This window comes from Necator americanus, chromosome I, assembly GCF_031761385.1.
Source record: "Necator americanus strain Aroian chromosome I, whole genome shotgun sequence".
NCBI lineage: Eukaryota > Metazoa > Nematoda > Chromadorea > Rhabditida > Ancylostomatidae > Necator > Necator americanus.
This window is the reverse complement of record NC_087371.1, coordinates 15,684,180-15,710,344: the sequence shown is the minus strand read 5'-3', so window position 1 is coordinate 15,710,344 and position 26,165 is coordinate 15,684,180. Positions and strand designations below refer to the sequence as shown.

Below are 26,165 nucleotides of genomic sequence, written 5' to 3'. Positions count from 1 at the left end.
ACCTGCACTTATAAACTTATACTCACTTATAAATTATCCTGGGAAACTGAGCCTGCCCTCCTGTGACCCTACTGAATAAAACCTTTAAGTGAAATTCCATTGGCAAAATCCACATACTCGAATCGATGAGTTGTATTGCTGTTTTTCTGCTTTTTCTGCTCACAGGTCCTCCATCATTTTCTTACGTCCTACCGCAAAACTCCCAGCTGCATGTCACTTAAATTCCTGAGGGAGACCCTAATGAAGCGTGTGTATTTATACGGATATCATAGATCCGAGCATCAGTTTGCTCGTCACTTTTGCGTGGGCAAAAACCATTCCCCCGGGGCAAGATCTGGTGTCGTACATCATTCGAATGTTTCATGCACAGCGTTGCGACGAATCTGCTCCAGTTGTCTTTCACCTGAATCCCTTTGGCTGCTCCTCATTGTTTCGGGGTGGCTTCCTGAATTAAGGAGAACTGCAGCAATTTGTCTACACTGTTTCCACCATCAGTATCTAGCGACTGTGTTTCATACGCAGAAGAAAAGAAGTTTAGAAAAAACTAGCTACGATCAGTAGTCACCGCAATTTTCAGAGAAAATTTTACCCAAATTTTCTAAATTTTTTGTATTTTTTAAACTTTTTTGCATTCTATTACGTACATCTACATCCATTCACGATGCGAACTCGCTTAGTACGCCGGCATGAATGGACATATTCGTAGCGATGGAATGATGGATGAGTTTTGATGCTTATGCAGAGTAGTCTGGATGGTTAATACCTCGTAAATCCCAAAACCGCGCTGCAATGTTCTCGCACTGGCCATTATGCGTGGTTGTACAAGTTCACTTTCGCTCATTCGTCCATTCCCGCACCTCTCCCACACTTTCTGCTCCTTTCTTGCTTTCCTCAAGTCTTGTCTCACTTTTTTCCTGGCTCGTCCGTCACTGACGAATCCTAGCAAATCAAACTTGTCAGCGAGTTAAGCCTGTGGCAATGCCGACAAGCCTTTGAAGAAAGGCTCCTCTTGCTCAAATCTAAGGTTATCGTTACAAAACAAAAAGGATGCCATCTTTTTATTTGCTCGGTCAAGCCCACTTTTTTACTTTTTTATTTTTATTCAATTTTTTTTTGTATTTTTAGTGTTTAACGACACTCTTAATAAAAAAGATGGGAAAAAAGCCTTGTATCTGATAGATCATTTACGATTTTTCTGGGTGACTGCTGTCGGGAATGGATCAGCGCCAAAAACTACGGCTGAACTCAATTATCGAATGCAAAAAACATTGCGAGATCACGTTACGCTTCCGAATTTTTCCACCAAATTTGAGTTTTATTTCTTGCTTCCTTTAATTGCCTGAGTTTCTACTTAATGTTCCGTTTTTCCTGTTACTTATTCCCTTCAAGACATCTGCGATCCTGAATCTCCAGTCAATTTCTCGGCAAAGTTCTCAGTTTTCTAACCAATTTTTGTGCGTTGTTTTCGGTCGTAGTTCTGTTAGAAGCTGCTCACTGCGGACGAGTTGTTCTCAAATGAGATTAATACATCATTCAATTGACGTGGTTCCAAATGACAATCTTTGTCTGCCTAGCGGGAGCTGACTGCTGTGAGTGACAAGTGCGTCGTGCACGCTTTGTTTGTTACAACTCATTGCATTTACTACCACTGTGCACATTAGTCCGCTAATTCCAGAAGTTAATTGGGTAATTAGGATGTCCTCTTTCACTAATATCCATCATAGGCATTTCTTTTTCGATGCTTCCTTGACAGCAGAGGAAGAGCATGAACATCGCTGAAAAAGAGCTTTTCCTCTGAGAATGCACTCGCTTCAAATACAAAATTTGATGATTTCTAGGCCAAAGGTTCTACATATTCTACTTCGAGTAATCGTTCGTTGCCGCTCAAAAATTTTAATCTCTCTGCTTGGCTCATCAATATCTTTGATGAGGACAACTGTTCGAGGAGGTGGACACAGTCGCGAATTTTCTAGACACGAAACTGTCTTGGTTATGTTTCTGCTCACGTTGGAGTAATCGCGCCAAAATCCTGTAATCTCTTAATTCTGACTTTTTCGAAAAAAAAAAAAACTACGGGTTTTCTTGCCACGACTATCTGGTATAACCTCACGTCACGCATTAAGTTTTCAAATTTTTACAGAAATCTGGACAGTGGGATGTGCTTGCCCACTTCAGACTTGTACACCCGTCCACTTGTCCCAAAAATTGTCCTTACAAACTCGGTCTTTTATCCTCCATCTTTGCTTAACGTACACGCACGGAGTAGTAGAACAAAGACATTCCCGTAAATGGTATGCGAGGGAAGACCCGCCCATCCTCCCAGAAACGAGCCTTTCCATAGCAGCACTGCAATTTCCTGCACCTGTTTACATTGCTTCTTATGAGACGAATTTGAAAAAATGAGGTTAGTGCACTGAACGCCCTGAATGTGTAATGCGCAAAGAAATATCCTCTGTTATGAATTTTAGCCAGTTGCAGGAAGGAAATCACCTGTCCAGTGCATTGCTTTCACATCCTTTCCCCTGACCTTTTTGACTTTTTGGATAAATCACAGAAGTTGTTTCTGTCTCGAGTTTCTCTCCCCAGTTATAACTCGTTCTACAAAATCTACAACGAATTCTAACTAGAATCATTTTGTACAGCTGAGGATAACCTATGACCCAGGAGTTTATTACGTACCCATTCCTAAGTGGATCTCAACTGTAAAATCTCCTTCGTTTTCAACGCTGGTACCAAATCCGACCTTTCACTCGATCATTTTACCAGGATCTATCGCAGTAAATCAGTGTCTAAATTTTCTACCGGCGCTATGTTTGCCATATTGCAATCCGTTTCCAACCAGTTTGCCGATGTTCTTCTTCAAGAGGCTCAGCCGTATTAGCTGTAGTGTTTTTCATGGTATTAAAAACATCGAAATAGAATTATGCATTAGTGGGCACGTTTCGAGGGGTCTCCGCTACGGCGGAGAAAACTCGACAACTCGTCCAAAATTATGTGCTTATGTCTGGTAGCATTACTTTCCCTGAATTGGCGTGTGTATCCACGAAAACCTGCTTATTTTGATCAAACTCATTTGGACGGAGTTCATCTTTCCCGAAGTGTAGGGATGACGCTGAAAAACGGGTGATTAGCGAAAACCCTGCCCACTCCATGTGGCTGTGAAAAACGCATTTTACTACGTCTTTTTTATTTCTGAATTCTCTCTAAATGCGGAAAAATAGTAAGTTTTTGCGCTAGTGACCTCCAGCAAAATGATTTGCATTCATAGTTATTGATTGCGAAAAAAATTCCCCCCACTTCTGAAGTGCGACTTAATATCAAGGGCTGCAATTTCACTAAGACAATCACAACCTCTTCGCATGCCGTGCTCTCTAATTAATCACCTCAATTCTCGTCACCGTCCATTTCTCTGTCATCTCCACAACCACTATTGTCTCTCGGGTGCTCATTTGTGCTCAATTCGCTGCTCAAAAGCTCCAAATTGGCTCTCCAACGATTTCATTGGACGTCGACAAGAGCGCCTGGTCGTAAGCGGGAACATTCGCATCTTATTCGTCGAGTGGGCGTTTAGTAGTGTAGGAGCGCTTGTGTCCCCTAGCTGTAGAGCAGCGCACTGCTTACGAAGCGCTAGTGCTATTTTCGGTTGAAGTCCACAAACTCAACCCTTTCCTCCACAAATTCTCAAGAAACATGAATCACATCCAAGGTTCGTTTATACCGCAACATGTCATTCGTAAGCAAAGTCCGCAATTACGGGTTTGACTTTATCCATTTACCATAGTTGGGTCAAAACTACACGAACCTTGGTGCAGCTACGCAGGCTGCTGGGGTCGGAGCGCCAAAATGGAGTGTTCGGGATCGTAGTGGGTCCGTCGCGAACTACAAGGATGAACGCTGTCAGCAGGGATCCTCCATCGATCCCAACCGCAACTATCCACCGCAGCGCAACGCATCCACCCTCTTACGCAACTACACCAAGCTTCAGCCCGTTTTGAACTGACTACATGTAGCTTTTTTCCATAATAAATGCAGTGCTCAGAGACTTTTAGATTTGAGTTCGCTCAACATCTTCTGTGTTTATCTTTTCTTCTCGTTATCTTTACTACTTTCTGTGGTTGCCGCAACTGCACAATTTTTTTTAAACGTTATTCTTCGCTGAATCCTTTTTCAAAGTTTTCAGTGTTGCATACACTAGCAAAATTTGGTAAAATGTATTCGGAGAAAGGAGGCACTCAGTGTCGCCCTTATGATCTGGAAACCAAAAAATAACCAAATCAATCGGGGCTCTGAGACCTAAGCACTAGTTTTAGAGGATCTATGACATGTAAGCTAAAGCTAATGGGAGGAGAAATAAAATAGAGCGTTCAGAAATAAAGGCCGCACTGCTCCCTCCTTCCCCCCCCCCTCTCGGCTACATTTCCCCCACAAAATTTTGCACTGCCCCTCGGCGAATGAAACAATCACAATGATGCGCACGGATTTCGTTTTGACTGCGTATGTTCGCAATTGCACCAGAAACCCGTAAAACCTTGGCCAACACCTTCGTTTTAGAAAAATGTAGCCAGCCAAATGATATTACTCAGTCGTTGACTTCGTGCACTTGCCATCTCCGTTGCCTTATCGCATTTCCTCCTCAAGATTTCTTTTGCTTTTGAAAAAGTCTGCAATTGCAGAAGAGGCACAACATACACACGCATGCGAGTTGTCAAGTCTTCATCGCAAGTTAACCTCCAAATCCTCTTTCGAACAGGAACTACGTGTTTCTACACTGGTTTCTTAATCGCAACGTCTTCCACCATTCTGCTCTTGCTTCGCTGCCTTCGGTTCATACTTTCTGGAGATGTCTGCACCCACAGAAAATCGTTCTCCATGCATGATCCGCGCTAATCATCCTCGTCTTGCTATTATCAGCTAGTTTTTTTTTTCTTGTTTCTTCAGCTATTTGCTTGTTTGTTAGGTTTCGGTTTTTATTTCTGTGTTCTTTTTTTAACTATGTCCTGAACTGCTAGGTGTTCTAAAATGTATCAGACATACTTCGCTTTTTGATATAATTTATTTCTTGTCATAATATTATTACCTTCTCCATATGCCTACATTATTTTACATAGTAATCAAGAAAAGTCATTACTATTCTTACACTATTTTATTACTATTATTGTTTTATATTATCTACTATATTATATATTTTATTTATACCTCATATTTTATTTATTGCATTATTTTCTTGAAAGACATCTTTCATTGCTGAGAGTAATGTCCGAGGGTCGTTTTAAACCACTAGAAGTTTCCAATAAACTTCACGAAGCAGAACAGAATGTGAACAGAACAGAATGAAAGAAGTGAAGAAAAATCTACTCAAGATCGAGGTAAAAAAGTCTTTTTGGAAAGAGAAAAACTTTCATACTCAACTTTCATACTTTCGTACTGCAGACATGAAAATTTCAGAGAAGAAAAATCTACGAAAAGAGGAGAAGCAGCCGTGTGTGCATAATGGAAAAATGAGAACGAAAAATCCTGTCCTTTCCTCAAAACTTCGAAGATAAAGAAAGTAATGTAAGAAGGAATAAAGACACTGGCGTATCAATCCACTGCGCCAACGCGTTTTACTGAAATTCGAAATTGTTGAGGGTTTGGGGCTGGCCTATACAATGACTTCCGGGCGTCAGCCGATGATCAAATCAGTGCTTTTATCCTCCCAGACAAGTCTGGTACCAATGTATCGACCCCGGAAGGATAAGAAGCTTGGTTGGTACCGGAGCGGTTTCGAACCGTCGTCCGTAAGGCCACAGCGTAGCTCTAACCGACTGCGCTACACCTTTACATCGCTCCCTAATACATTTCCGAGGGTTTCTCTACATTGCCAAGGAAAATACTTCTTCATGGTCCCTCCTAAATAGAGTATTATTTTTTTGTGCATAGAGCTTCACGTTTTAACCTTTTAAAGTATTATCCTCCGTACACTGGAAGCCTAAAAAGAAAAATCTATTTTGTTTGGAGAGATATTGGAAGAAAAACAACCAACATCGGTCCAAATACCTGATTTTTTTTCACTGTCCATTCTCATTAGCGTGTTAGAAACATACCTACGCAAGTGAAAATTATTCTGAAGCAACTGGCTGCAAACAGAGAAGATCCCACATAATCTGGGATAGTCCCGGCTGATATGACACAATGATCCCTTAATTCTCATGCTTTAATTTCTTCTTATCTTGTTTTCTTCCTCGGCACCCAGAAAAAGAGTTCGAATATCACAATTTTCTTTCTCTTCTATTCGTTATTTTCCTTACTTATTAGCACTCCAATCTCCTACAGTCGTTCTTCGCAGAAATTCCTTGTGAAAGAATTCAAAAAGCTGTTGGAGAAGGAGTACTAATTTCTACTTCCTTAAACCAGTTTAGTTTGAGAGTGCTCTTCATTCTCGCACATTAGACCTTCCACACTTAAGAATGTTTGATTTTTGGAAGAAAAAAGTAACAAAAAACCTTGGCATGACAAATACGTTGTTGTGGTTTTTGATTAGCCGTCTACGAGGTTGCTAATTGATTCTACGGACTGAAGTTTTGGCAAATCGCCTTCTTCAGAGCCCGAAAGGGCGAGTCGACTCACGATCTCAGCCGTTCAGATCTCCCTACAATCAGACACACAAAACCCTACGCTTACTTACGGAGTTCGAAGTAATGTTAATTCATACTGATCCTACTGAATGTTTGTCGGAAATTCTCAACATTTCTATATGCACTGAAAACAATTCTAATGCAGTAGACATCTAAAGCCACGAAATCATCCCTCTCTTCACCACTTTTTCTCATTTATCAGGTGGCTGTTTTGAGTGAAATACGCAGTGACGCAGGTGCAGCTGCGAAATTGTGCCGGTGCCGGATGGAGGATTCGAGCGCAAATGATTGCCTACCGACTCTAAAATACAGTTTTAGCTTTGCTCTAAGTTCCATAAAGGGAAGACGTACAGTTACGCCTAAATTTATCGTAACGTTTTTTTAGAAGGGGTTAGAATATGAAAGAATGGTCAGAGACGGAGCTAGCATTCAAAACACTATACAAATATAAAAATTGTTTTATTAAAAACAGAATAAAAAGAATAACGGTTTCTCAAAGTGCTAACATGATATGCACAACTACGACTTGTCATGACAACGTCAATGTAATAATATACTTATAAAGTTGTGACTTTGTACTATAATTATGAAGCAATTCGTATCTGTCTATTTTTAATAGAGTCGAGAGGATATTTCTCAGGAAAAGAGGCTGCAAGAAAATCTTTTAAAATATTAAAAAAGAAAGAAGAAAGAGAAGAATTTTTTTTTTAGAATTCTAGAGTTTGTTTTTTCGTTGGAACTGAAATCCAGAAATCCAGCCATTTCTTTGAAGGCATGTGGGTATTTATATTTATTGTAATTTATAGTAATAACACTCTTATTGGATAATATTACTCTTAAATTTGTTCTGAATATTCTGGTCTTTGGGCATAAAGGGACTGTTTGAACTGTGTAGTCTATCTTAATTGCTTGTTCACTGCTTGAGAGAATGAATGAGTTCAAGGCAGAAAAAGCAGTGAGAGACTATAAATTTATTCAGCGACCCACAAAAAATGCTTATAAAGCTCAGTTGATTTGTTGGATCTCTCCGCCACTTTTTTTTTGTATTTTTTTTCAATCGCAGTGACATCAGGAAACATTGTTGAAGAACGAGAAAACCGAAGTTTTTTTTTGATCGCTGACGAAATTTTTGGGTCTAGCGTGCATGGTCCAAGAAAAAAAACCTGGAGGAAGGGGAATTACACTGTTTGTAGAAGGTTAGAACTCTTGCACATTCCAGACTTGACAGATTGTCTTCTTATCTTCTACTATAACCTGAGAGTGTCTTTTTTCCAAAGACACAACCGTTCCTCTGTTTCTCCTTGTATTCTTTCTAGACTAGGCCTACGGAGGTTTCCAATCCCTGCCCTCTCTCGTTTTATACTTTCTCGCGTTCTCTCTCCACAGAGTTTTCCTACGTTTGTCGGTACTGCATTCGAACGGCCAATGATTGTTTATTTGTTTGTTTCGGAGCTGTTTTGCCTTCGGCGTTGTTTCCCATCCGAAAATATTTGAGCGTGTAGAAGGGACTGTGGCTTACCCTGACATAAACAATTCCTGACACCAATCCTCTCAGAAGTAGATGTATCTGGGTAACAATTTATTTGTAACAATGGGACCCTGATTCGGTCCACTCATTCAAGCTGTTAATGAGGGCCGTTCTTGAGTGCATAAACATGAAAAGAATGCTGATTGCCGCGGTGCTAGTAAAGGGCGAGTCATGACGGATTGTTGTTGACTCATCGGGACACGTTACTACATTCTTTTTTATGTTTACTGACAGTTTTCGCGCTTTTTCAATCTGCTGACGTTTTTCTGTTTGAAATTTGGTTGTGCTAGCTGACCTATCGCTGGTATTTTGAAGGCAGCGTATCACGAAATTCTTGTAGTGTGGAAACCTAATGGAAAACACAAAGTTTACGATATGAATTACGAATATGAGCGTGGGCCCGCTCAATTTCCCCTAGTCGTCGTGGGAAGGACGTTTGTTCCTACGAGGTACGGTAGAATGCACCACCTTTCTACACCTTCCAGTTTCCTCAGCATCCTGTTCACTGCTTTTACATGATTAGGTTGCTGAGGAGATCTCATTGGTTCCCAACCGCTCGCTCGTGGATGCAGCGCGTGGCCAAAGGTGCCGTGTTCCAATCTACCCCCTCTAAAGAATCCCCTTTCCCATGCCATTTTTTTAGAACGATTGGGGTGAATTGAACGGGGACAGGCTCATATTCGTAATGTGCACTTGCAACTCTATGTTTCTCATAAGGTTTCTGCACTACATCAATCCTGTAATACGCTGCCTTTAACTCGAGGAACTCCTTGGAGAAAACTTCTCGGTAAGGATCAGCGGAGTTCTTGCAGAACACATGGATGCTCAGAAGAAGATAAACGCATCGTTCACTCAGAGCTTGTACGTACAATGTGTACGATTTGCTCTACATGTGTCCTCCTTATATTCCCATTATATCCCTTATTTTGAAATGACAAGTGACCTTCTGTGACACTTCCATTTTATTTGCCATGAGAAAAAAAAACACATGCAGACGGTAAAACGTCGATCATGTGATGCTCGACTTACGGCAATTAGACCAACCTATCCACAGAAATTCATTTTCTTTCAAAGCTAATTTGTCCAAAACTAGTGCTGTATGTGGAGCCAAGAAGAAACTTCACAGTGTTCATTTAAAAAAAGATTTGGCTGAAAAAGCTTTTCAATTCATACATATCGAAGTTAATGGAGCGGATGCGTCGAGTGCATAATCTCTCGTAGTTCTGGATTAATTAGTCAGTGCTCAGGCAATGGCACCAGAAGCTACTCTTCGCCTGTCGACAAATACTCAGCGTTTCTTTCAGCTGTAGTCCCCACCACACTCTTCGCTTTGAGGTTGTTAGTTAAGTTACATAATTTCCTTCATCCGTCTTTCACATTCTCTTGGATCGTTTATTTAGAGGAGTAATTCATGAGCGTTCGTTCAAAGTTTATTCTAAACAAAGAAAAATATACGACAAGTTGATCAATAATAATCTCAGTCTTTTTTTTGCGAGTCTCAGGAGCAACTTTACGTGGGATAAAGGGAAAACTGAATGAGATCGAAAATACCCTGTTTTGTCTCTCTTCACATTCCGTTTTAATAAAAAGGATGCCATTAGACCCGACAAGGCTGTAAAACGAAAACACACTGTCTTGCAGAGCAGAAACTTATCTTTGAACCGCATAAAATATTTCCTCAATATGCTTCTCATTACTGAATATATTTCAAAGATCTCGAAAAAAATAATTTATTGGTAAAATAAGCTCATAAGTTATTCCTCATCTGATAAAAAAACTTAATTGTAAATTGTGTACCACTTTTTAAGCAGAACCAAGATTGTTATTGATCTTTATTCTGGCTAACGTTTCGGCGTCGTCGCCTTCTTCAGAGCCTGGAAAAATCCTGAAATTGTAAATATTTTCTGCTGATGCGATTTATATTATGATTATCGAAACTTTTCAGTGCAAGAACTCAAAGAACCGTACACTACTCTGTTTTTCTGACTAGTTTACCCACGAAACAGAATCCTACAGGGTTTCTCGGTGTTCAGTGATTGAACTGGAACAAAATCTATTTCCTATAAAGAGAATTCCTTACTTCTTTTCTAACTTAACGCAGTCGATTTAGACTGTTTCGTAGTGAGTTAGACTGTGACTTTCTAACTCACTACGAAAGTTGGCTACAGACCACTTACTACGGATTTAGGCGAATTTTTGCGAAAAATACATGAGAGGTGAAGACATACCGGTAAATAGTGAATGGTAGCCAACAGTGAAAACCTTGCATCTGATCCGTTTACTTGATCTACCCTTTTCGGACTTGTCACTCCCAGAACACCCAGCATTACGAACTAATCCATATTCCTCAAGAACTTCCTGAAACGAATCCATGTTTTTCCTCAGGTTTTCTTGCGCTTCAATGACTCTCAGCACTCATTCACTTAGCAACAGTGCGTTTTCCTAGCAATAGTGTGGTCAAGCAAGCGTACACACAGACTTCCTGAAATGAAATTCGTCTTGTCGCTTTCTCTGGCTGCCTCCCCATCCGATCTGCTCTCTCCTTCACTGTTTTCATTATTTTCATTACTTATTTCCCGCCGACAATATTAACGCATTGTGGGTCGCCTGCTCTCGTAAACGACTTTGAGGTAGGCTTAATCAAGCTAGACCAAGAACGGGTTCTCCATAAGAGAAGAATAATCGATTCTTCCCTGTTTTCCTTAGAATTTGCTAGGTGAATTTTTGTTATGTATGCATGGCAGGGCACCTATTCGACATTTAGATTTATGTTTTGTTGACGGTCCGTACAAGAGCCAGTCTACATGGAAGTGAAAGCTTTTCCTGGCAGCTACCAGTAATTCAATAGTACCTACTGCATCAGAAGCCCTGCTGTGGTCGATATGAAAAACTAGAGCAAATCTTCCCCTTTAAGCCCGTTTTATGAGATTGTATGTATTAGAAAATCCGTCAAAGTCAACCGGTCGAAAATAGGTTGTGCTAGAAATGGCCAATACGAAAAATACTGCAGTGGGGAATTGACCAAGTCGTCGTGACTCGTCTTGATTTTGAGATACGGTAGTCTACACTGCTTCTCGCTCGTCTCATGCATGACTTTTAGGACATATCGTAATGCACTGGCGCTGAGCAACGTCTCTGAGGCGTTTTCATCTCCAGTTATTAAAATCTCCGCCCTATGGCTTTTCTTTTCCTCAAATATGCCCCCATCTCCGACATCTTGCCATCAGGGATCTGACGATGATTTGATCATAAATTACGAACTGATGAATCGACAAGCAACAACCGCTTATTCTCTTGTCGACTTTCTCGTTTTCTTCCCCTTTGTCTTTTTTCCAGCCTATTCTTTCATTAATTAATGGCAATTATAGTCGGGTCAATACGACATGAAACACGAGTGTAGTTGATGTGCATTTGCGTACGCGCTCGAAACGGCGCTGTGGAGGCAGCAGTTGGAACCAAGGTGGGCCCGTCGCCAACTGCAGCGATGGGTGGTGCCAGCAAGGATTTCACCACGCTCCTAGCCACTACGTTCCACCGAAGCGCCTCGAAAGAAGCCGCGTACGCAATTGCGTACGTGTTTCATGTCGTTTTGACCCTACTATAGATCTTGTAGATCTGTAATCGCGTCCACATCAATTTCTAACGTCTATTTTGTTTCCGTTACTTCTTCAGAGGTCAATCAACTCCTGTGCTGACGAAAATTTTGACCATAAAAACACAAATGTTCTGGTAGTGCACCTCCACCGTTAGTCCCATAATAGTATTGAGAAACTGTTAAGAGGGAAATTTCCTGAATTTCCGCAATTGCGGCAAGCGCGCGGCTTGCCGCAATTGCAGAACACAGGAAAATTTGATTTTCTGAATTCGTGCCCTCCTCGTTTATAAAAACTGTCATTTCCTATCAGTTTTTTCCACCTGGCAGTGGGCGTGTCCCGGTGTACCTCATCAATTCTCACTGACTCCACCCATTCCGATTCTCTTATTCATTGTGTCCGACATTTCGTGCATTGTACATGCAGTGATGACTTCGCTTTAAATTACAATCACCTGGCTTAACCATTCGCATTTCAGCCACCACGACCGCTCAACATGTGGAGCAAAATCACTTCACATATAGGTGAGTCAGGCGTGGAAATCTGCCAGTCAATCGAACGCATTTTTTTCTTAGCACATGTTAAGTTCTTATGAACCTTTGAAGATTGTAGCGAGAATAGACTGGAAATAATGAATTCCAACGTTTTGAGAAACAAAAAATGCTGATCACACGAATGTCACCAGATAACCGTACTCACATGAATGAATGACAGTAAGGCTTGGAAGTACTCGAAAGTACTCTCCTTCGGAAGTATCCTTTTCTCTTTTCTCTTTCTGCTGCCATCATTTATTGAAAATCAAAAAAAAATTCTCTTTCTTTTAGGAAGCAGAAGAAATTTCTCTAGAAGTTTTCATGCACTCAAAATCATATCCCCAATAAAACGCAGCGCATCAAGATAAAAGCATAAAAGCAGCAGCAGCATGAAAGCGGAAATTTATCATGTGACTTCCTGAAACTTGCTCTTCAGTCGCCTATTCCATGATCCGTACGTAGAGTTTTTGATGGCAGAAAACGAGTGTAGATGATGGACAACTAACTATTCGACAGACTTTCTTGGTTAGAAATACTTCGGAACTGCACCGCAGGCCGAACTCGTGACCGGCTGGTTGCGTTGCTGGGGGATACTTTTTGCGTTACGCCATGATTACATGCGTTCATTACAGGTATCCGACAGGGCTACAATATTTCCATTCCAGTTTTCCGTATAAAACTACATTAATTCCTTTGCAACTTTTCTCAATTTCATTAAATAAATGTTGAGTGAATTAGTGAAGAAAAGTGAAAGTACAGTCGGTGCTGAATTACATACTAAATCCAGTCCTACGTGTCGTAGTTCCACATGTTCGCAACTAGAAAAAGTAACGAATAAATTGATATTTAATTATTTTTGCGAGCATTCAACTATTATTCAACTACTGCACGCATTTGCTCCGGCTTTTTTCGACCTACTAAGCAGGGGTATAGTTTTGGAACGTCTTCTGAACGTAGCTGACCTAGAATATCTCTTGTAGCGCGAATGATGCATTCACTTCAGGATTTCGTGTTCTCATTGACGAGAGATGTTTTTCCGCAATAGACCCAGTCATAAGAAAATGTTTATGAGACCATAAATGGATTGGTTTCCTGATTGCTGCCCGTGAAAAGGTTTCTTCAATCCGCATACGCCTTTACATGGAAATCGAGCGGGTGGGACAGCGTACATGCAATTGATCGCCGTTAAATTGTTCCTGGAACACTTTTAAACAAAAAGTCAAGTGGACACCCAGTGCTAGAAAGCGTTGTGCCAATGTTACTATATTCTTCCCATCTTAATGTCTTTCTCTTTTCACACCAAGGTTTATTATGGTTTTTTTTTCTTTTCTTTTCTAATAATCTGATTTTAAAGGAAATAAAAAAGAGAAAATCATAGCATATTTACCTATGGGCGCAGAAATTTAACTTGTCGGTATAACCGCAGATTCGTTCCAAAGTAAGCTATGAGCCTCACCGATACAGCTTTCTGCTGGGAACGTTGTGAGTATAACCACCCTATCCTAACTTTTCCGAGTAATCTGTAGGGGTGCGGAACTAGCGGTGACATGTTTTTGGCATTGTGAGCCGGCTTTTGGCCGGCTTAAACGAATTTCTTTTCTTAACACCATTTGTGACGAAATTAACCTGCTGTTATTAGTAGCATTATTAATTCAACTGAAAATGTTTCTTCATTCCTCTTAGAGAAATATGTTCTAGAGAAGAAAAGAAACTAGTCACGAATCTGCTTGGAAACCACGTCACTTTGTCTGCACTTTTACAGTTGGAATGCCTTTTTCAGCAAGTTTTCCGTCGCTAAGTGCACGTTCTTCTGTTAATTACGGCGCTTTTAATTGTCACCAGAGAATTTCCCTTCTGTTCGATAGAATTGCTGGAATTTTTCTCCTGGTATCCACGCCCTGCTCAACATAACCCTCTGCGGATGATGCAATGACCTCGAGTCACAAAATCGAGTTTCTGTCCTTTTTCTCTCATTCGATGGAGGACCCTCGTAGTGCATGTAGGTGAACCCAACAGAATAAGGTCTTTTTTGTATCCAAACCACAATTTCGCCTTTTTTCCCATTGCTTTTCGTTCTCGGAAGCAGCTCCTGAAAACACATGGTCTGGAATGACAATTCTCTCCCACACCCAGCTTCTACAAGAAATGAATGAAGAAACACCACAATCCTCGAAATCCTACAAAATATTGAAATTTCCAACAGAAAATGCTATTGGTGTAAGTGGTTGAGAAAGTGAGGGAAGAAGAAAACGGCTGTCTCGAAGCGATTTCTGGCAGCGGTGCAGTCGCGTAGCGGTTTTTCTGATTCACCTTCTCTGACGCTCCATTCCTGCAGGAATGCGACGAAAAATTGTGAGAAAACAATGCGCGACAAGTTCGGCGAACGCCCTTCAAAACGAATTGAACATTGAAAAATAAATTAAATAGAATTAAACTTAGAAATTCTAAGTGGGAGATTTACTTGAACGGTCTTACTACACTACTCACTTATTCCTTAACGCCGGTAGCATACCATTGCGTGAAAAGATTCTCCGGTGTTGTCAAGATCCCGTTTGCATAGAATCCCAACGCACTAATTATTGATCACTGGCACTTCTGGTTTGTGGCTGTGATTTCTGACTGCTAATCTGAAGAAAGAAGATCCAAAAATATTTATTCCTTTTCCAATTTTATTGTATATCTGACCATAAATCAATCAATTACAAAATATGCACTTATTCTAGGGGAGATTTCCCGAAAACTCTAGGTCGGAATCTTACCCCAGACGCTTTTAATGGAAAATATGTTCCTTGAAGTTTGACGTTTTTCCCTGGCCCTCTGCCTCTCTAAGTTGCTCCTTCGAAATTCAAAAATCCAGACTTCTCCGCTCTTTAGGTCTATGGCTGGGCTTGGAGGAAGAAGACCGACAGATGCGAGCATCGTGCTCGTTATCCATGCTCCACAATCCACAATTCACCGTTGTTCGCGGGTCGAAAAGTTCCGAAAACCTCCATAAGGTCAGCATCAACGTCGCAGTCCAGGATTCTCCTAGGAAGGTAAGAGCTGTTCCAGATCACTTTCGCTCTACAACTATGCAAGTAAACGTAGAGAATACTGATGAGTCCCGCGATCCGTCCTCGATTCCGGAAGTTCCGAGGGTGGATAAGGAGCGACCGGAATGAAGCGCCGCGCGATGGCTCACTTGAAGACTAGTACATTATGGACAATTCATCGCGTGCCAAATTGACTTTGCGTGGTTTTGAAGCCGCTGCAAAACAGCGCTGGGTCCCCAGCACGCCATCTAATGAATTTCCAAACTTCTCCCTCCAATTTTTCTGTAGCTACCGTATTCTCTCCACTCGTTTCATATCCACTGAGGAGCTCCTTCGTTCCCACTATTAGCGCCACGTTAACGTAATATTCTAATTTCAAATCTGAACTTCCGGAGATTTTATTTTGTTTTCTCCAAGTGTAGCCCGTCTTCTTCCTCTCTATAGATGAGGAGAACGTATTCGAACACATGAAATTATTCTCACAATTAGCGGTTCCTATCAGCAAGAAATCCTACTTTCTTCGTTAGTGTGGTCTTTTTTTCTGAATTGTCACAAGAATTATCGTGGAAGCTCAAGCTAAAATAGCCTGAAATTGAAGATGTCCTGGAATCTCAATTCCAAGCCACATCAACGTTTTCGTCATGTCATTGAAGCAGATAGGAAAAAAAGGCTTTTTCTTGCGCCAATCCTTCTAATCGCCGTTATAAAGTAACCGGCCTTCTTACGTCTTCTAACGACCTTTTCTCACAGATTTTGGTATAACTGACTAGTATTATTTCAAGTACTCCGAGGCCATTTTAACTTGTGATCATTCAGTTAAAAAAAAAATTATTTTTTTTTCTGTAGAAGGAGAAGTGAACGCATATGTGATAGACTGTAGTTTTCTTATTTGCAGAGCTCAATTTTCACTTTGCGGAAAAGCAGGACGAAGGAGAAGAAGGCCATGAAGCCCACCGGTTCGTTGATTAAGAAATATTTAAGAATTCTGCTCAATTTCTTGTGGTTTGTGATTGTCCCGGAACCGCTCTTCAAAATGTTTGCGACACAAAACAATTTCTTTTTTCCTAATTTAATGGGTCAGAATCTTTCTGGCAAAACTTCGTGACCCGAAAATTCAATTTTATTCCATTTTGCTCGGGTGTTAACTGAAACAAGATGAAACAATTGAAATTTTCCAGCTTTTAACTTGATTTGTCGCCTTTATACATATATTATTTCCTAGTAAGAAATATATTGTTCATGTGCATTGTTCGTTTTTTTCGTGTCTCACATGACGATCAGTGCTACCAATTACCACTTTATATTAGAAAAAAATTCTTTGAACACCATAATTCTTTATAATTAATTTAATAAATGAAATCCGTTGCATAATGAAACTGTGCAATTTTGGCAAGTTTTCTTAGGAAATTCCGCCGGAAAAAGTGCTCCAGATTACTACAGATGTTATCCATCGATTCGTTTTGATGTCTAACCGTAGGAATTCTTTGCTTAATTAAATTGTGTGTAGCAATGTCATCTACTATGTACTAAAAAAGTAAGAATCCGATACCAAATAATTTTAGGAAATCCGAATAAATTAGTAATCAATTAGTCGATGAACGCTGCTGGTGTTCCAGAACCAAATGATAACTGCAGGCGTCGGTGACTCTTCATTTGTAGTCTGCATGGAGTTTTCTCAACATTTGGGGGGAAACGTTAAAAAACGAGGAAAACAGTGAAATGTGAACAGTGCAAGGCACATGATTGAGATACCATTGGCCGTCTAATTTAGTATATGCCAAAAAATTTCCAGATAAATATTCGATTTCAACGCTTTGTTCAACTAATTTACTGAAATTACGGATATTTTCCACACTTGAAGGATCGTTTCATCTGTTAGCAAAATACACGAATACTTGAAAACTCAATCACTGACATTTGAATAGTACAACGAACGAATGTCCTAATTCCTGAATTATCATACAAAGTAATGTTGACAGAGTTCTCAGATAAACTGAAGATTCACAGTTTCCAGCAGAAAGAGAACAAAAGGATAATTCCAGAGAGCCTGCGTTTCTATGCGTTTTTTTTTTGCAACGAAACATCTGAAGCAAAATACCTGGAGATAATTACATATGTCAATCGTGAAAACCTTATGGTTTCCTCAAAGGCATCACCCCACGAACCTGGGGTGGTGCGGGTTTCAGGCGTGTAATGCCTATACGGGGTCGTAGATTACGGCGAGAAGGGTGATTCCGCCCATTCCTTCGTAATTGCCGCAAAAAAAGCCCGGAATATGCGGCGCGTGCACAGGGCTAACGCGCTCCAATCAAACTCGTTGTAGAAAATAGCGCCCCGGAACGCACGAAGCCGCACCTTCCGGACCGTTTTTTTCGGCAATTAGGAAGAAATGGACAGAATCGCCTTTCTCCCCATAATCTAAGATCCCGTGTAGTAATAACCCAGCTGAAACCCTCACCACCCCCGATTGGTGGGGTGGTGTTTTTAACAAATAAAATGCGATGAGCACCCGTCTGAATACGCATTAAAATATGTTCCTAACATGATAGCAGGAATTCTCTCGTTTGTCCACCGGAAAATGGAAAAGTAACATTTTTCGACCAAATCCTATCCTAGCAATCCTAACCAACTTCATCCTCCTCTCGATACGCTACCACTCAGACACACTCTCCCCCTCTTCCGGTCACCCAATAGATCAAACAGGGTCATTGCCGCGTCGCGCGCAGTTAATTATCATCGAAGCGCTCTTTATGCGCTTAATTGCGCCAAACACTCATTTCGTCACCATTTCTCTTCTATGCGACGTCGCTTTGCCAATGGGCATCGGAAAAAGTGCGGCCTTCTTGCTGGGGATATTTTCCTCTTCTCCATGCTAAAAAGTAGACCCTTGTTATCGTCAATTTTCATCCAGAGCATCGAAAACATGGAGTATTGGTGGGCCAGATTGTTATCGGTGTTCTTCAAGTTCTGTTTACTCTGTCGCTGATGCTCTGCTCATTTTATACGAACAAAACTTCACTTTTTCCTTTTCTTTGTGGTCCAATTGTCGCGATCATTCCTGATTCTTTTGCAGTAATTGAGTGTGTCAGTGAATTACTTCGTTTCGTATCATGTCATGAAATCTCGATAAAAAAAAAGAAACACAACCAATTCGAAATGTATTCGTACACATCGAAAGTTTTCACAACGGATCCAGCCCCCTATTTGGTCCACTCTTCTGACAATCACGAATTTTTACTCATAACATCTGCTGTGAACCTTTTTGTCGTGATGGATGAAGATCTAAGATCTGGAAATGCTGCACCTGCGTGCAGATTCGCTCCGACCGTTTGCTGCAATTCTATCGTCACACCCTAATTTGAGACCTCATTCTTCAGGAGATCGTCGCACCTTCTATTTCTGTCCTCCGTACGTGTATGTATACGCTTGACGTTCTTGTGGGAACATAACGCATTAATTGTGCGTCGATCGAACAATCCTTACCACTGTACGATTGACACATATTCATGAGCATTTCCTTTTCCTTCTTCTTTTTTCTTTTACCGGAAGCAAAACTCCAGTAGCGGGCGGGCCAACGGATGTCAGTCTCCCGACCGCCGGTGCTCCCTCCTCTTATTCCTTGCTTTTCGGATTCTGTTCTCTTTTTTTCTGGACCACTTCTATTTGCGAAAGAAAAGGGGCGATGATAGCATCATTTGATGTTCGACGAGGTCAGTAAATACTGCGAGCAGCTGACGAATATGACGGATGTTATATGTACAAAGCCACTGCTTCCGCACAGCAGAGTGATCCTAGCCGAAGGTTACGTGAGCGTAATTAAATTGTCCACCTCATTTAAGATCCATTGCCTCGAAAAAGTTGCTTTGTTGTCGCAGCGATGCCTATTCTTTTGCCTCGATGGTCTGGTTTGATGTTTTTCAGAAGCTCTACGAATCCCTTCTATACGCGCATCTTTTTGTCTGTTATTGTGAGTGCATGTGTCTGTCTTCATGTCTGATCGTTGCCCTGCTTAAATATCTCTTCACTTCAATGTCAACGTTAAATTTCATCTGTTGATTCCTTTTTTACTCGTCGTCAACATTTTAAGCACTAGCAAAATAAAAGCAAAGTTATGGTGCGATTTCACTTTAACAGAACAACAATTACGCTCCTTAGGATAATGAAAATAATTGGGAAGAGAAATGAAGACTTTGATTGGGTCCAGGCGACGTTTGCATTCTTCTTCATTTTATTCCATTCAATTATTTCATGCTTTCGGATGTAGAAGCAACCTCTAGATAGGCGTTTCGTTAAATTTCTGCTAGTTAACTGCAGTTTTTGAAAAGTTTCAAATGTAGAGGGGAAATTTAAAAAATATCGAGTATTTCTTCACTTCGCTGATGCGTGAGAATTCAAACCTGAGTCAATTTGGAGTAAATTTCTGGTACATTCAAGCTCTTCTCAAAACGTGCATCTATATCACTTTTCCTGCTCAAATCAGCTGTTGATTCTGGGGCGATTTTAGCTACAATGTCAAATGGCATCAAGGCCTCAGATCCACTGACACAATCGTGGCACAGTCAGGCGAATGGCAACCATGCCACCAAAACGATTCTCAGCTTCTTGAGGTTAGCCGACTCATGCTGTGTTTTAAACTAATGAGCATAAAATGAGGCTGATGAACAGAGAGGGAAGGAGGGAGAGAGACAGTAAGAGTTAGGGGAAGTAGGAGAAAGAGAAGGAAGGAGAAAGGAGGTAAGAAAGAAAGAGAGAGAAAGAAGAACGCGGAGACTAGCCGAAATTTTTGGTTTCCACCTTTTCCTTCGTAATCTCTTCCTCAAAATCACAATTTAGGCCATCTCGATCCCGTTCGAACAACAACAATGACCCAGTCGTGGTTTCACGACCCATTCCATCGTGCCCGAATTCGAGTACAGTGGCTGATTTTTCGCATCTTAGGAGACGAAGACCGCGAAGTGCGCATTATGATCCCAATACGATCAAGCTGCCTGAGAAACAGGTGACATCTTTTCCGAATTTATCCGAGAGGATGATCCGGTCGTGAAAGGAGAAGACCACAGATGCGCTTAAAACTTACATTCGATAACCCACGTTAGATGCGTGTGCTGCAGATTGTGCACACTCGGAAGAAGATCGTTTTTTCTGAGCGAGAACAAGCAGTGAATTGCACTCGTGTTTTTCTTTTTCGTACTACTAGTGTGTAGCACCTCTCTCAAGCGATAGATAGCCGCTGACGTTACAAACACGATGCATTTGCATTTTGGGAATAGAAATTGTGGACGTCCAGGCAAAACAGCATGCAGCTGTATTAGTGATCGTTGCATGAAGGAAACTCCGACAACTATTTTGTATGAGCGAGAAAGAATGAGAAGGTAGGAAGCGAGCACGAAAATACCAAGCACTGCGGTTGTTCTGAGACCTTCAATGGAACTCGATTGTGACAACAACGCACAACTCGATACCGTTTCCAGGACTTTCCCGAACAGGACGTCAATGAGACGTACGAGCGGCTCGAAAAACTAGGAGAGGGCAGCTATGCTACTGTATTCAAGTGCAAATCAAAGTAAGTTATTGCTGGAGAGGCTGAAGGATCCACTCTACTAGTCTGCCCACTCATCTAATTTCCTTTCAGAATTGACGGTTCCATAGTGGCGCTGAAGGAAATCAAATTGCAATTCCAAGAAGGTCTTCCGTTCACAGCCATTCGCGAAGGTGCATACTTTTATCGACTATTCTGGGAGAGTGATGAAACGAATGAAAAGAAATGTGCTTGTCTGGGTCGATTTGTTTTGTAATCGACGACGTTCAGCGTCCCTCCTGCGCACACTTCGCCACGCCAACATTGTTTGCCTTCATGACATCTTTCATCAGCATAATCAGCTGACATTCGTCTTTGAATACATGGTAGGAGTCGGCCCAGCCCAATGACAGAAACCTCATTCTCCTCCTACTCCGCAGCTTTTAGAAAATGGATCTCAGCAAATACCTCGAGCGTCATCCTACGGGTGTGGATTCTTTACAAATTAAATTGTTATTATTCCAACTGTTAAGAGGACTGGACTTCTGTCATAAGAAGAAGATTCTTCATAGGTATCAGAAGTTTGCCTGCCTTCTGCGGACCCATAGCCTACTCTTTGAATTCCAGGGATTTAAAACCTCAAAATTTACTTCTTGATGACAACGGAGTGCTGAAACTGGCCGATTTTGGTCTCGCGCGTGCGAAATCGGTTCCGAGTCGGACTTATTCCCACGAAGTGGTTACCCTATGGTATAGGCCGCCTGATGTACTGCTCGGTAGCACCGAGTATTCAACGTCATTAGACATGTGGTAGGTTGTATTCAGTACTTTGTTGTCTTGTTTTTTTTTCCCTTCTCTGTGTTCTTGTGATTATGCGAGAATTGTTCGTCAGTAGCGCGATATAGCATGTAAGCAACTTATATCAGATACTCTTATTTATTTATCTTTCTCATTTTCATATTCTTCGTTGGTCCACTTATTTACCATCGGTCCTTATGGATACTGTCATTGCAGGGGCGTCGGGTGCATTTTTGCGGAAATCTGTACGGGCCAAGCGATATTTCCTGGCACGAAGGACGTTATGGATCAGTTGGATAAGATTTTTGCAATACGCGGTGTCCCAAATGAGGAGAAATGGCCTCAGGCAAGACTTTTCTCTCCACGATCACCTCGAAAACTCGAACAACTGAAACTACTGAAAGATTAGAGCGGCCCAAATACTTCATGAGGATCTCATCTTTAGGTGAAAAATTTACCTCACTATTTGCCCAACACGTTCCCATCGTATAAAGAGGTGCCGTTCAAGCAAGTGAACATACTGCTTACGAAGCTACAGAAATCTGGCAATGATCTGCTGGAAATGTTTTTACAGGTGCGATCGATTTATATCACAAGACACTGGTCAGCAGTCAACTGGTTTAATTTTAGTTGAAACCCGAAGATCGCATTTCGGCCAGTTGCGCTATGCTGCATCCGTACTTTGTGGGCCTACCTCGAAATATCCACCTTCTGCCGCCTACCGCGTCCATTTTCACGTTGCCCGAGCTGCAGATGTGGAAGCGATGACATTTCTGCGTCCGTGTACGCTCGTGGATTATTGCTACGAATCAGTGGCCTGTCGCCATGAGCAGTCGCCCACGAGCCGTGACGAACGATCTACCACCAAATTAGTATACTTATTTCAAAGAACGCACTGCCATCTAACTTACATACTTCTTCTGTCTACAAAGTTCTAGTGGCTGAAAAATTGAGATTCATAGGATGAAACAATAGGGGTTTCTTCCCATAAATTCCTGAAAATTGCAATGATGTCAAAAGACGCTATTTTAGTCGCTATTGCAGATTTTTCCCATGAGATTTACTACACTAAAAGTTTGAACAACACTTATTTGCCTCATAACTTCCCCTCTAGTTTTTTTTTCTCTCCTGTTATTTGTTTTAATCAATGATTTATACGGGTTTATATTGCTTGTAATTATGTAAAACATTTTATGTCCGAGGTTACAATAAAGATTTAATGACGACTAGATGCTCAATTCGTAGAAGAAATCTGAAGAACATTCTGTGGCCGCGTTTGCTATAAAATACAATCGTGAAAAGCTGTCAGAATTGGAAATCTTACCTAGAGTTTTCTTAGTTTAAGTCTTAGTTTCTTAGTTTCTTAGTGGTTTAGAGAAACCATTTCACCAATTCTTTCAATCGAAGAAAACTGATCAAAAATGAATGATACGTGATACTTTATCCCATTTAATATTACTCAGGAGAACAAAGAAGTTTGCCGAAAATGTTCGTTTATATAGGAAACTCCGAAAAAGTACGAGAACAAATATTTTCGAAGAAATATTTTTATCGGTTCGAGTTCGAGGACAGTGCGAAAATTGACTTGCAGTGGTGCAAGAAAACACGTGTTTACTTCAAACCGATGGATTGTTAGGTCACAGAAAAAACCGCGTTCTTTTCTCTCTCAGCTCTCCAATATCTTGAAATTGGTACATCTAACACCAACAACAAATGCACTCTTTGCTCTCGCCCTACTAGTTTTCAGTGTAGTAACTGGTCCCGGCGGTAGGGTGATCCTGGTACCCGTGACGCGCGCAGAAAGGAGCAAAAGGAGCGAACGACAACATTTCAAAAGTAAAACTGATGAGAATTGATTGGGACAAAAAAGAAAATGTAGAAAGCAACTTTTTTGAACAAATCCGGAAGTATATTTCTGCGTTTTGTACTTTCACTGAAATACATACAAAGACCACTTTTCCGTCTGCTCAGAACCAGTTTCACTGGAGCAGTGCAAACGAGTTTGGAAAATTTCACCATCTCAGTAGTTTTTTCTGTAGTCGCACTCCATAACACACATATAAAAGGTCTGACAGGGAGTCGTAGACAAAAATGAATCCATTTCTCCTGGTTTTCTGTTGTTTTCAAGTCTCAAAAAGTACAATGTGACGCAGCAAAGAAGACGAAATTTATGTCATCGCGTAAGTATATTTAGCGTAAATTCTTTTTTTTTTTACGTGTATCTATTCGTTTGCTGATGATTCAGGACTCTTCGAGTAAGACGAGCACCATATCCTCAAAGAAAAACACAACCTTCCTTTAATTTTTGCCCGCCGTCGCCTCCTCCTCCTCCGGGTTGGCCAACACCACCACCACCACCTCCTGCTGGATGTCCACCACCTCCACGTCCTTCACCTGGTTGTCCACCGTTCTTTCCTCCAATGCCAGGACAACAACCTCCGCGTCTTCCCCCTGGTTGTAAACCCCCTCCACCACCTCCTCCTGATTGTCGACCACCACCACCTCCTACTCTATTTCCACCTGGTTGTGAACCACCAAAACCGCCTCCTGGTTGCCAACCTCCTCCATTCCCTCCTTCTCCGCCACCTCCCCGAAGAAATTAACTGTGATCTCGACATGTGAGCATGATGATTCTTTCTCACAGGCATAATAAGAATAATGGAAAATTTCATCAAAATAAAAGAGTTTATGGAGTTCATATCCACTTGTCAACATTTCTTTTCAAACGTTGCTTTTTGGAAGTCAATCTCTGTCATTTTATTTTTAGTTTGTGGTTTTTTTTTAAATCTCCGAAGCAAATGTTACATAACAGAAGTAAGTAATTAGTAAAAAGGTTTAACTTAGTATTGTTTGTGCCTATGAATTTCAGCGACGCAACGTCAACTAAAGAAAAATGTATTCTACGAAATAAATATTTTCTTTCATCCTTTCTTGAGGATAAAGCAAGGATACACGAAACACTTCAAAGAAGGATGCGCAACCATAATACACACACCGCCGTCATAATCAGTTCTATTCCAATCATCTGTAGCTTTTTTCTTTCCTACGGAACTTCTCCCAACATCAAGCGATAATTCCATTAGATTTTTATAATGGTCCCATCTCTGGTATTTTTTCTTGCAAAAACATTGTACTTGGTATCCACTTTCCACTTTCATCCGATGCACTAAATATAGTGATAACTGCGAAACAACCATCTTTTCTCTTTATGCATCTCACTCTGATCAAAGAATCAAATGAATATGTTATTTCGCCTAGTTTTTGATTTATTGGCCTTCTATCCTTTTTCAAAATTCATTGCAGCACTCTTTTCAATGCATAATGTATTGGAATTAGTGGCAACGGTGTTAGAGTAACCCAACAATAAATTTGAGTTTTTCTAGACAGAAAACAATATGGAAATGAATGCTGTCTTCAGTCATATTCACCTGCAACCGCATCAGTTTCGCTAATTGATTAAAGCCCATTTTTCCGCAAAACCCAAAGAAATGAGATCAAAGACAAACGGTTAATCTCTATTTCATTTAATATTAAACGGACGAACAAAGAAATTCGCCGCAAATGTTCCTTTAAAGGGGGGACTTTAAAAGAGTACGAGAACAAATTTTTTCTATTTTTTCGGATTCTTCAAGAGCAAGTCGTTGATCAGAGCGTAAATTTGAAATCTCAAATGTTAAAAAATTTCTCATAAGCGTAGAGATATGTAATAACTTTGCCATTTTAGAAATGGAGCGTCGTCAAAGTTAGCATGGTAATCATTGACGAGTCCAACGAAGGGTGAATCTGGTTGGGAAACATTCGCGCCGGATTCTTTCATAGAATGTTGCAAAAATCATCGTCATGAGCCCAAGGTTCTAGGTGTCAAAGACAAGTTTATCTACACCTTGGTGGGTTTAAGCATTCTGCCGCAACAAATCGTAAGATAAAACGAAAGATGAATCGCGAAATCGTGAGATCTGATCTGAATTCCGTGGAAAGTGCCGCTGAATTCCACTTCGAGATGTTTTCTACAACTTTTTTCTATAGTTATATTCCGTACCAGTTTGCAAAAAGTTGTTCCTAGTAGTTCCATAAAATAGGTAGTGGCAAATCTATTATCTCTGATACACTGACACCAGGAGAAAGTAAGGTTAACAGATGGCTCGAAGACAAGTAATCCTTTAGCCTCTCATAATTTTCTGTTATCCTCACGCAAACCTTAGAAAGAAGTGGTTATTGCTCTCACCTAGCTCCAAGTTGATAAGGATACGATGATACAGTGATACGATCCTGCCACGACTCACGAAATCAACATAAGAAATGTGCCGAAGGCCCTTACAAAACATAGTTTAACCTATCCGCTCCCAAGTGGGTGGAATCGTACAGCACGTGGAATGAAATTGTAACTGTTCATATTTGTGCCGATTGTTTCTTCATATTATGAAGATGTTTCAGGCAAGAAAGTTCCTATTAAGTCGCATTATTTCATTTACTTATCATTACTTGTAAATGACCATATATATGTACCAGGCTGGACAGAAAGTCCAAAGTCTTGCTACCCATTGTTCGA

The 26,165-nt window shown here is 40.8% G+C and overlaps 1 protein-coding gene across 3 annotated transcripts; it reads left to right on the top strand.

Moving 5' to 3' along the window:
• Positions 1 to 12,231: 12,231 nt before the first annotated feature.
• Positions 12,232 to 24,219, top strand: RB195_005683 (uncharacterized protein; the record flags this gene model as incomplete). Of its 3 annotated transcripts, XM_064178333.1 has the most annotated exons (15): positions 12,232 to 12,259; positions 15,143 to 15,303; positions 16,196 to 16,256; positions 19,805 to 19,907; positions 20,134 to 20,299; positions 20,772 to 20,863; positions 20,933 to 21,012; positions 21,110 to 21,204; positions 21,266 to 21,390; positions 21,446 to 21,628; positions 21,833 to 21,962; positions 22,062 to 22,190; positions 22,247 to 22,293; positions 23,770 to 23,796; positions 23,862 to 24,219. In XM_064178333.1, 15 exons carry the CDS (start codon positions 12,232 to 12,234, stop codon positions 24,217 to 24,219), a joined length of 1,785 nt encoding a protein of 594 aa, XP_064035390.1. The 3 variants fall into 3 exon arrangements, with proteins under 3 accessions (XP_064035390.1, XP_064035392.1, XP_064035391.1); XM_064178332.1 differs by lacking the exons at positions 23,770 to 23,796; positions 23,862 to 24,219 and having other exon boundaries at positions 22,247 to 22,384; XM_064178331.1 differs by lacking the exons at positions 12,232 to 12,259; positions 15,143 to 15,303; positions 16,196 to 16,256; ... (8 more) ...; positions 22,062 to 22,190; positions 22,247 to 22,293 and having other exon boundaries at positions 23,787 to 23,800.
• Positions 24,220 to 26,165: the final 1,946 nt, after the last annotated feature.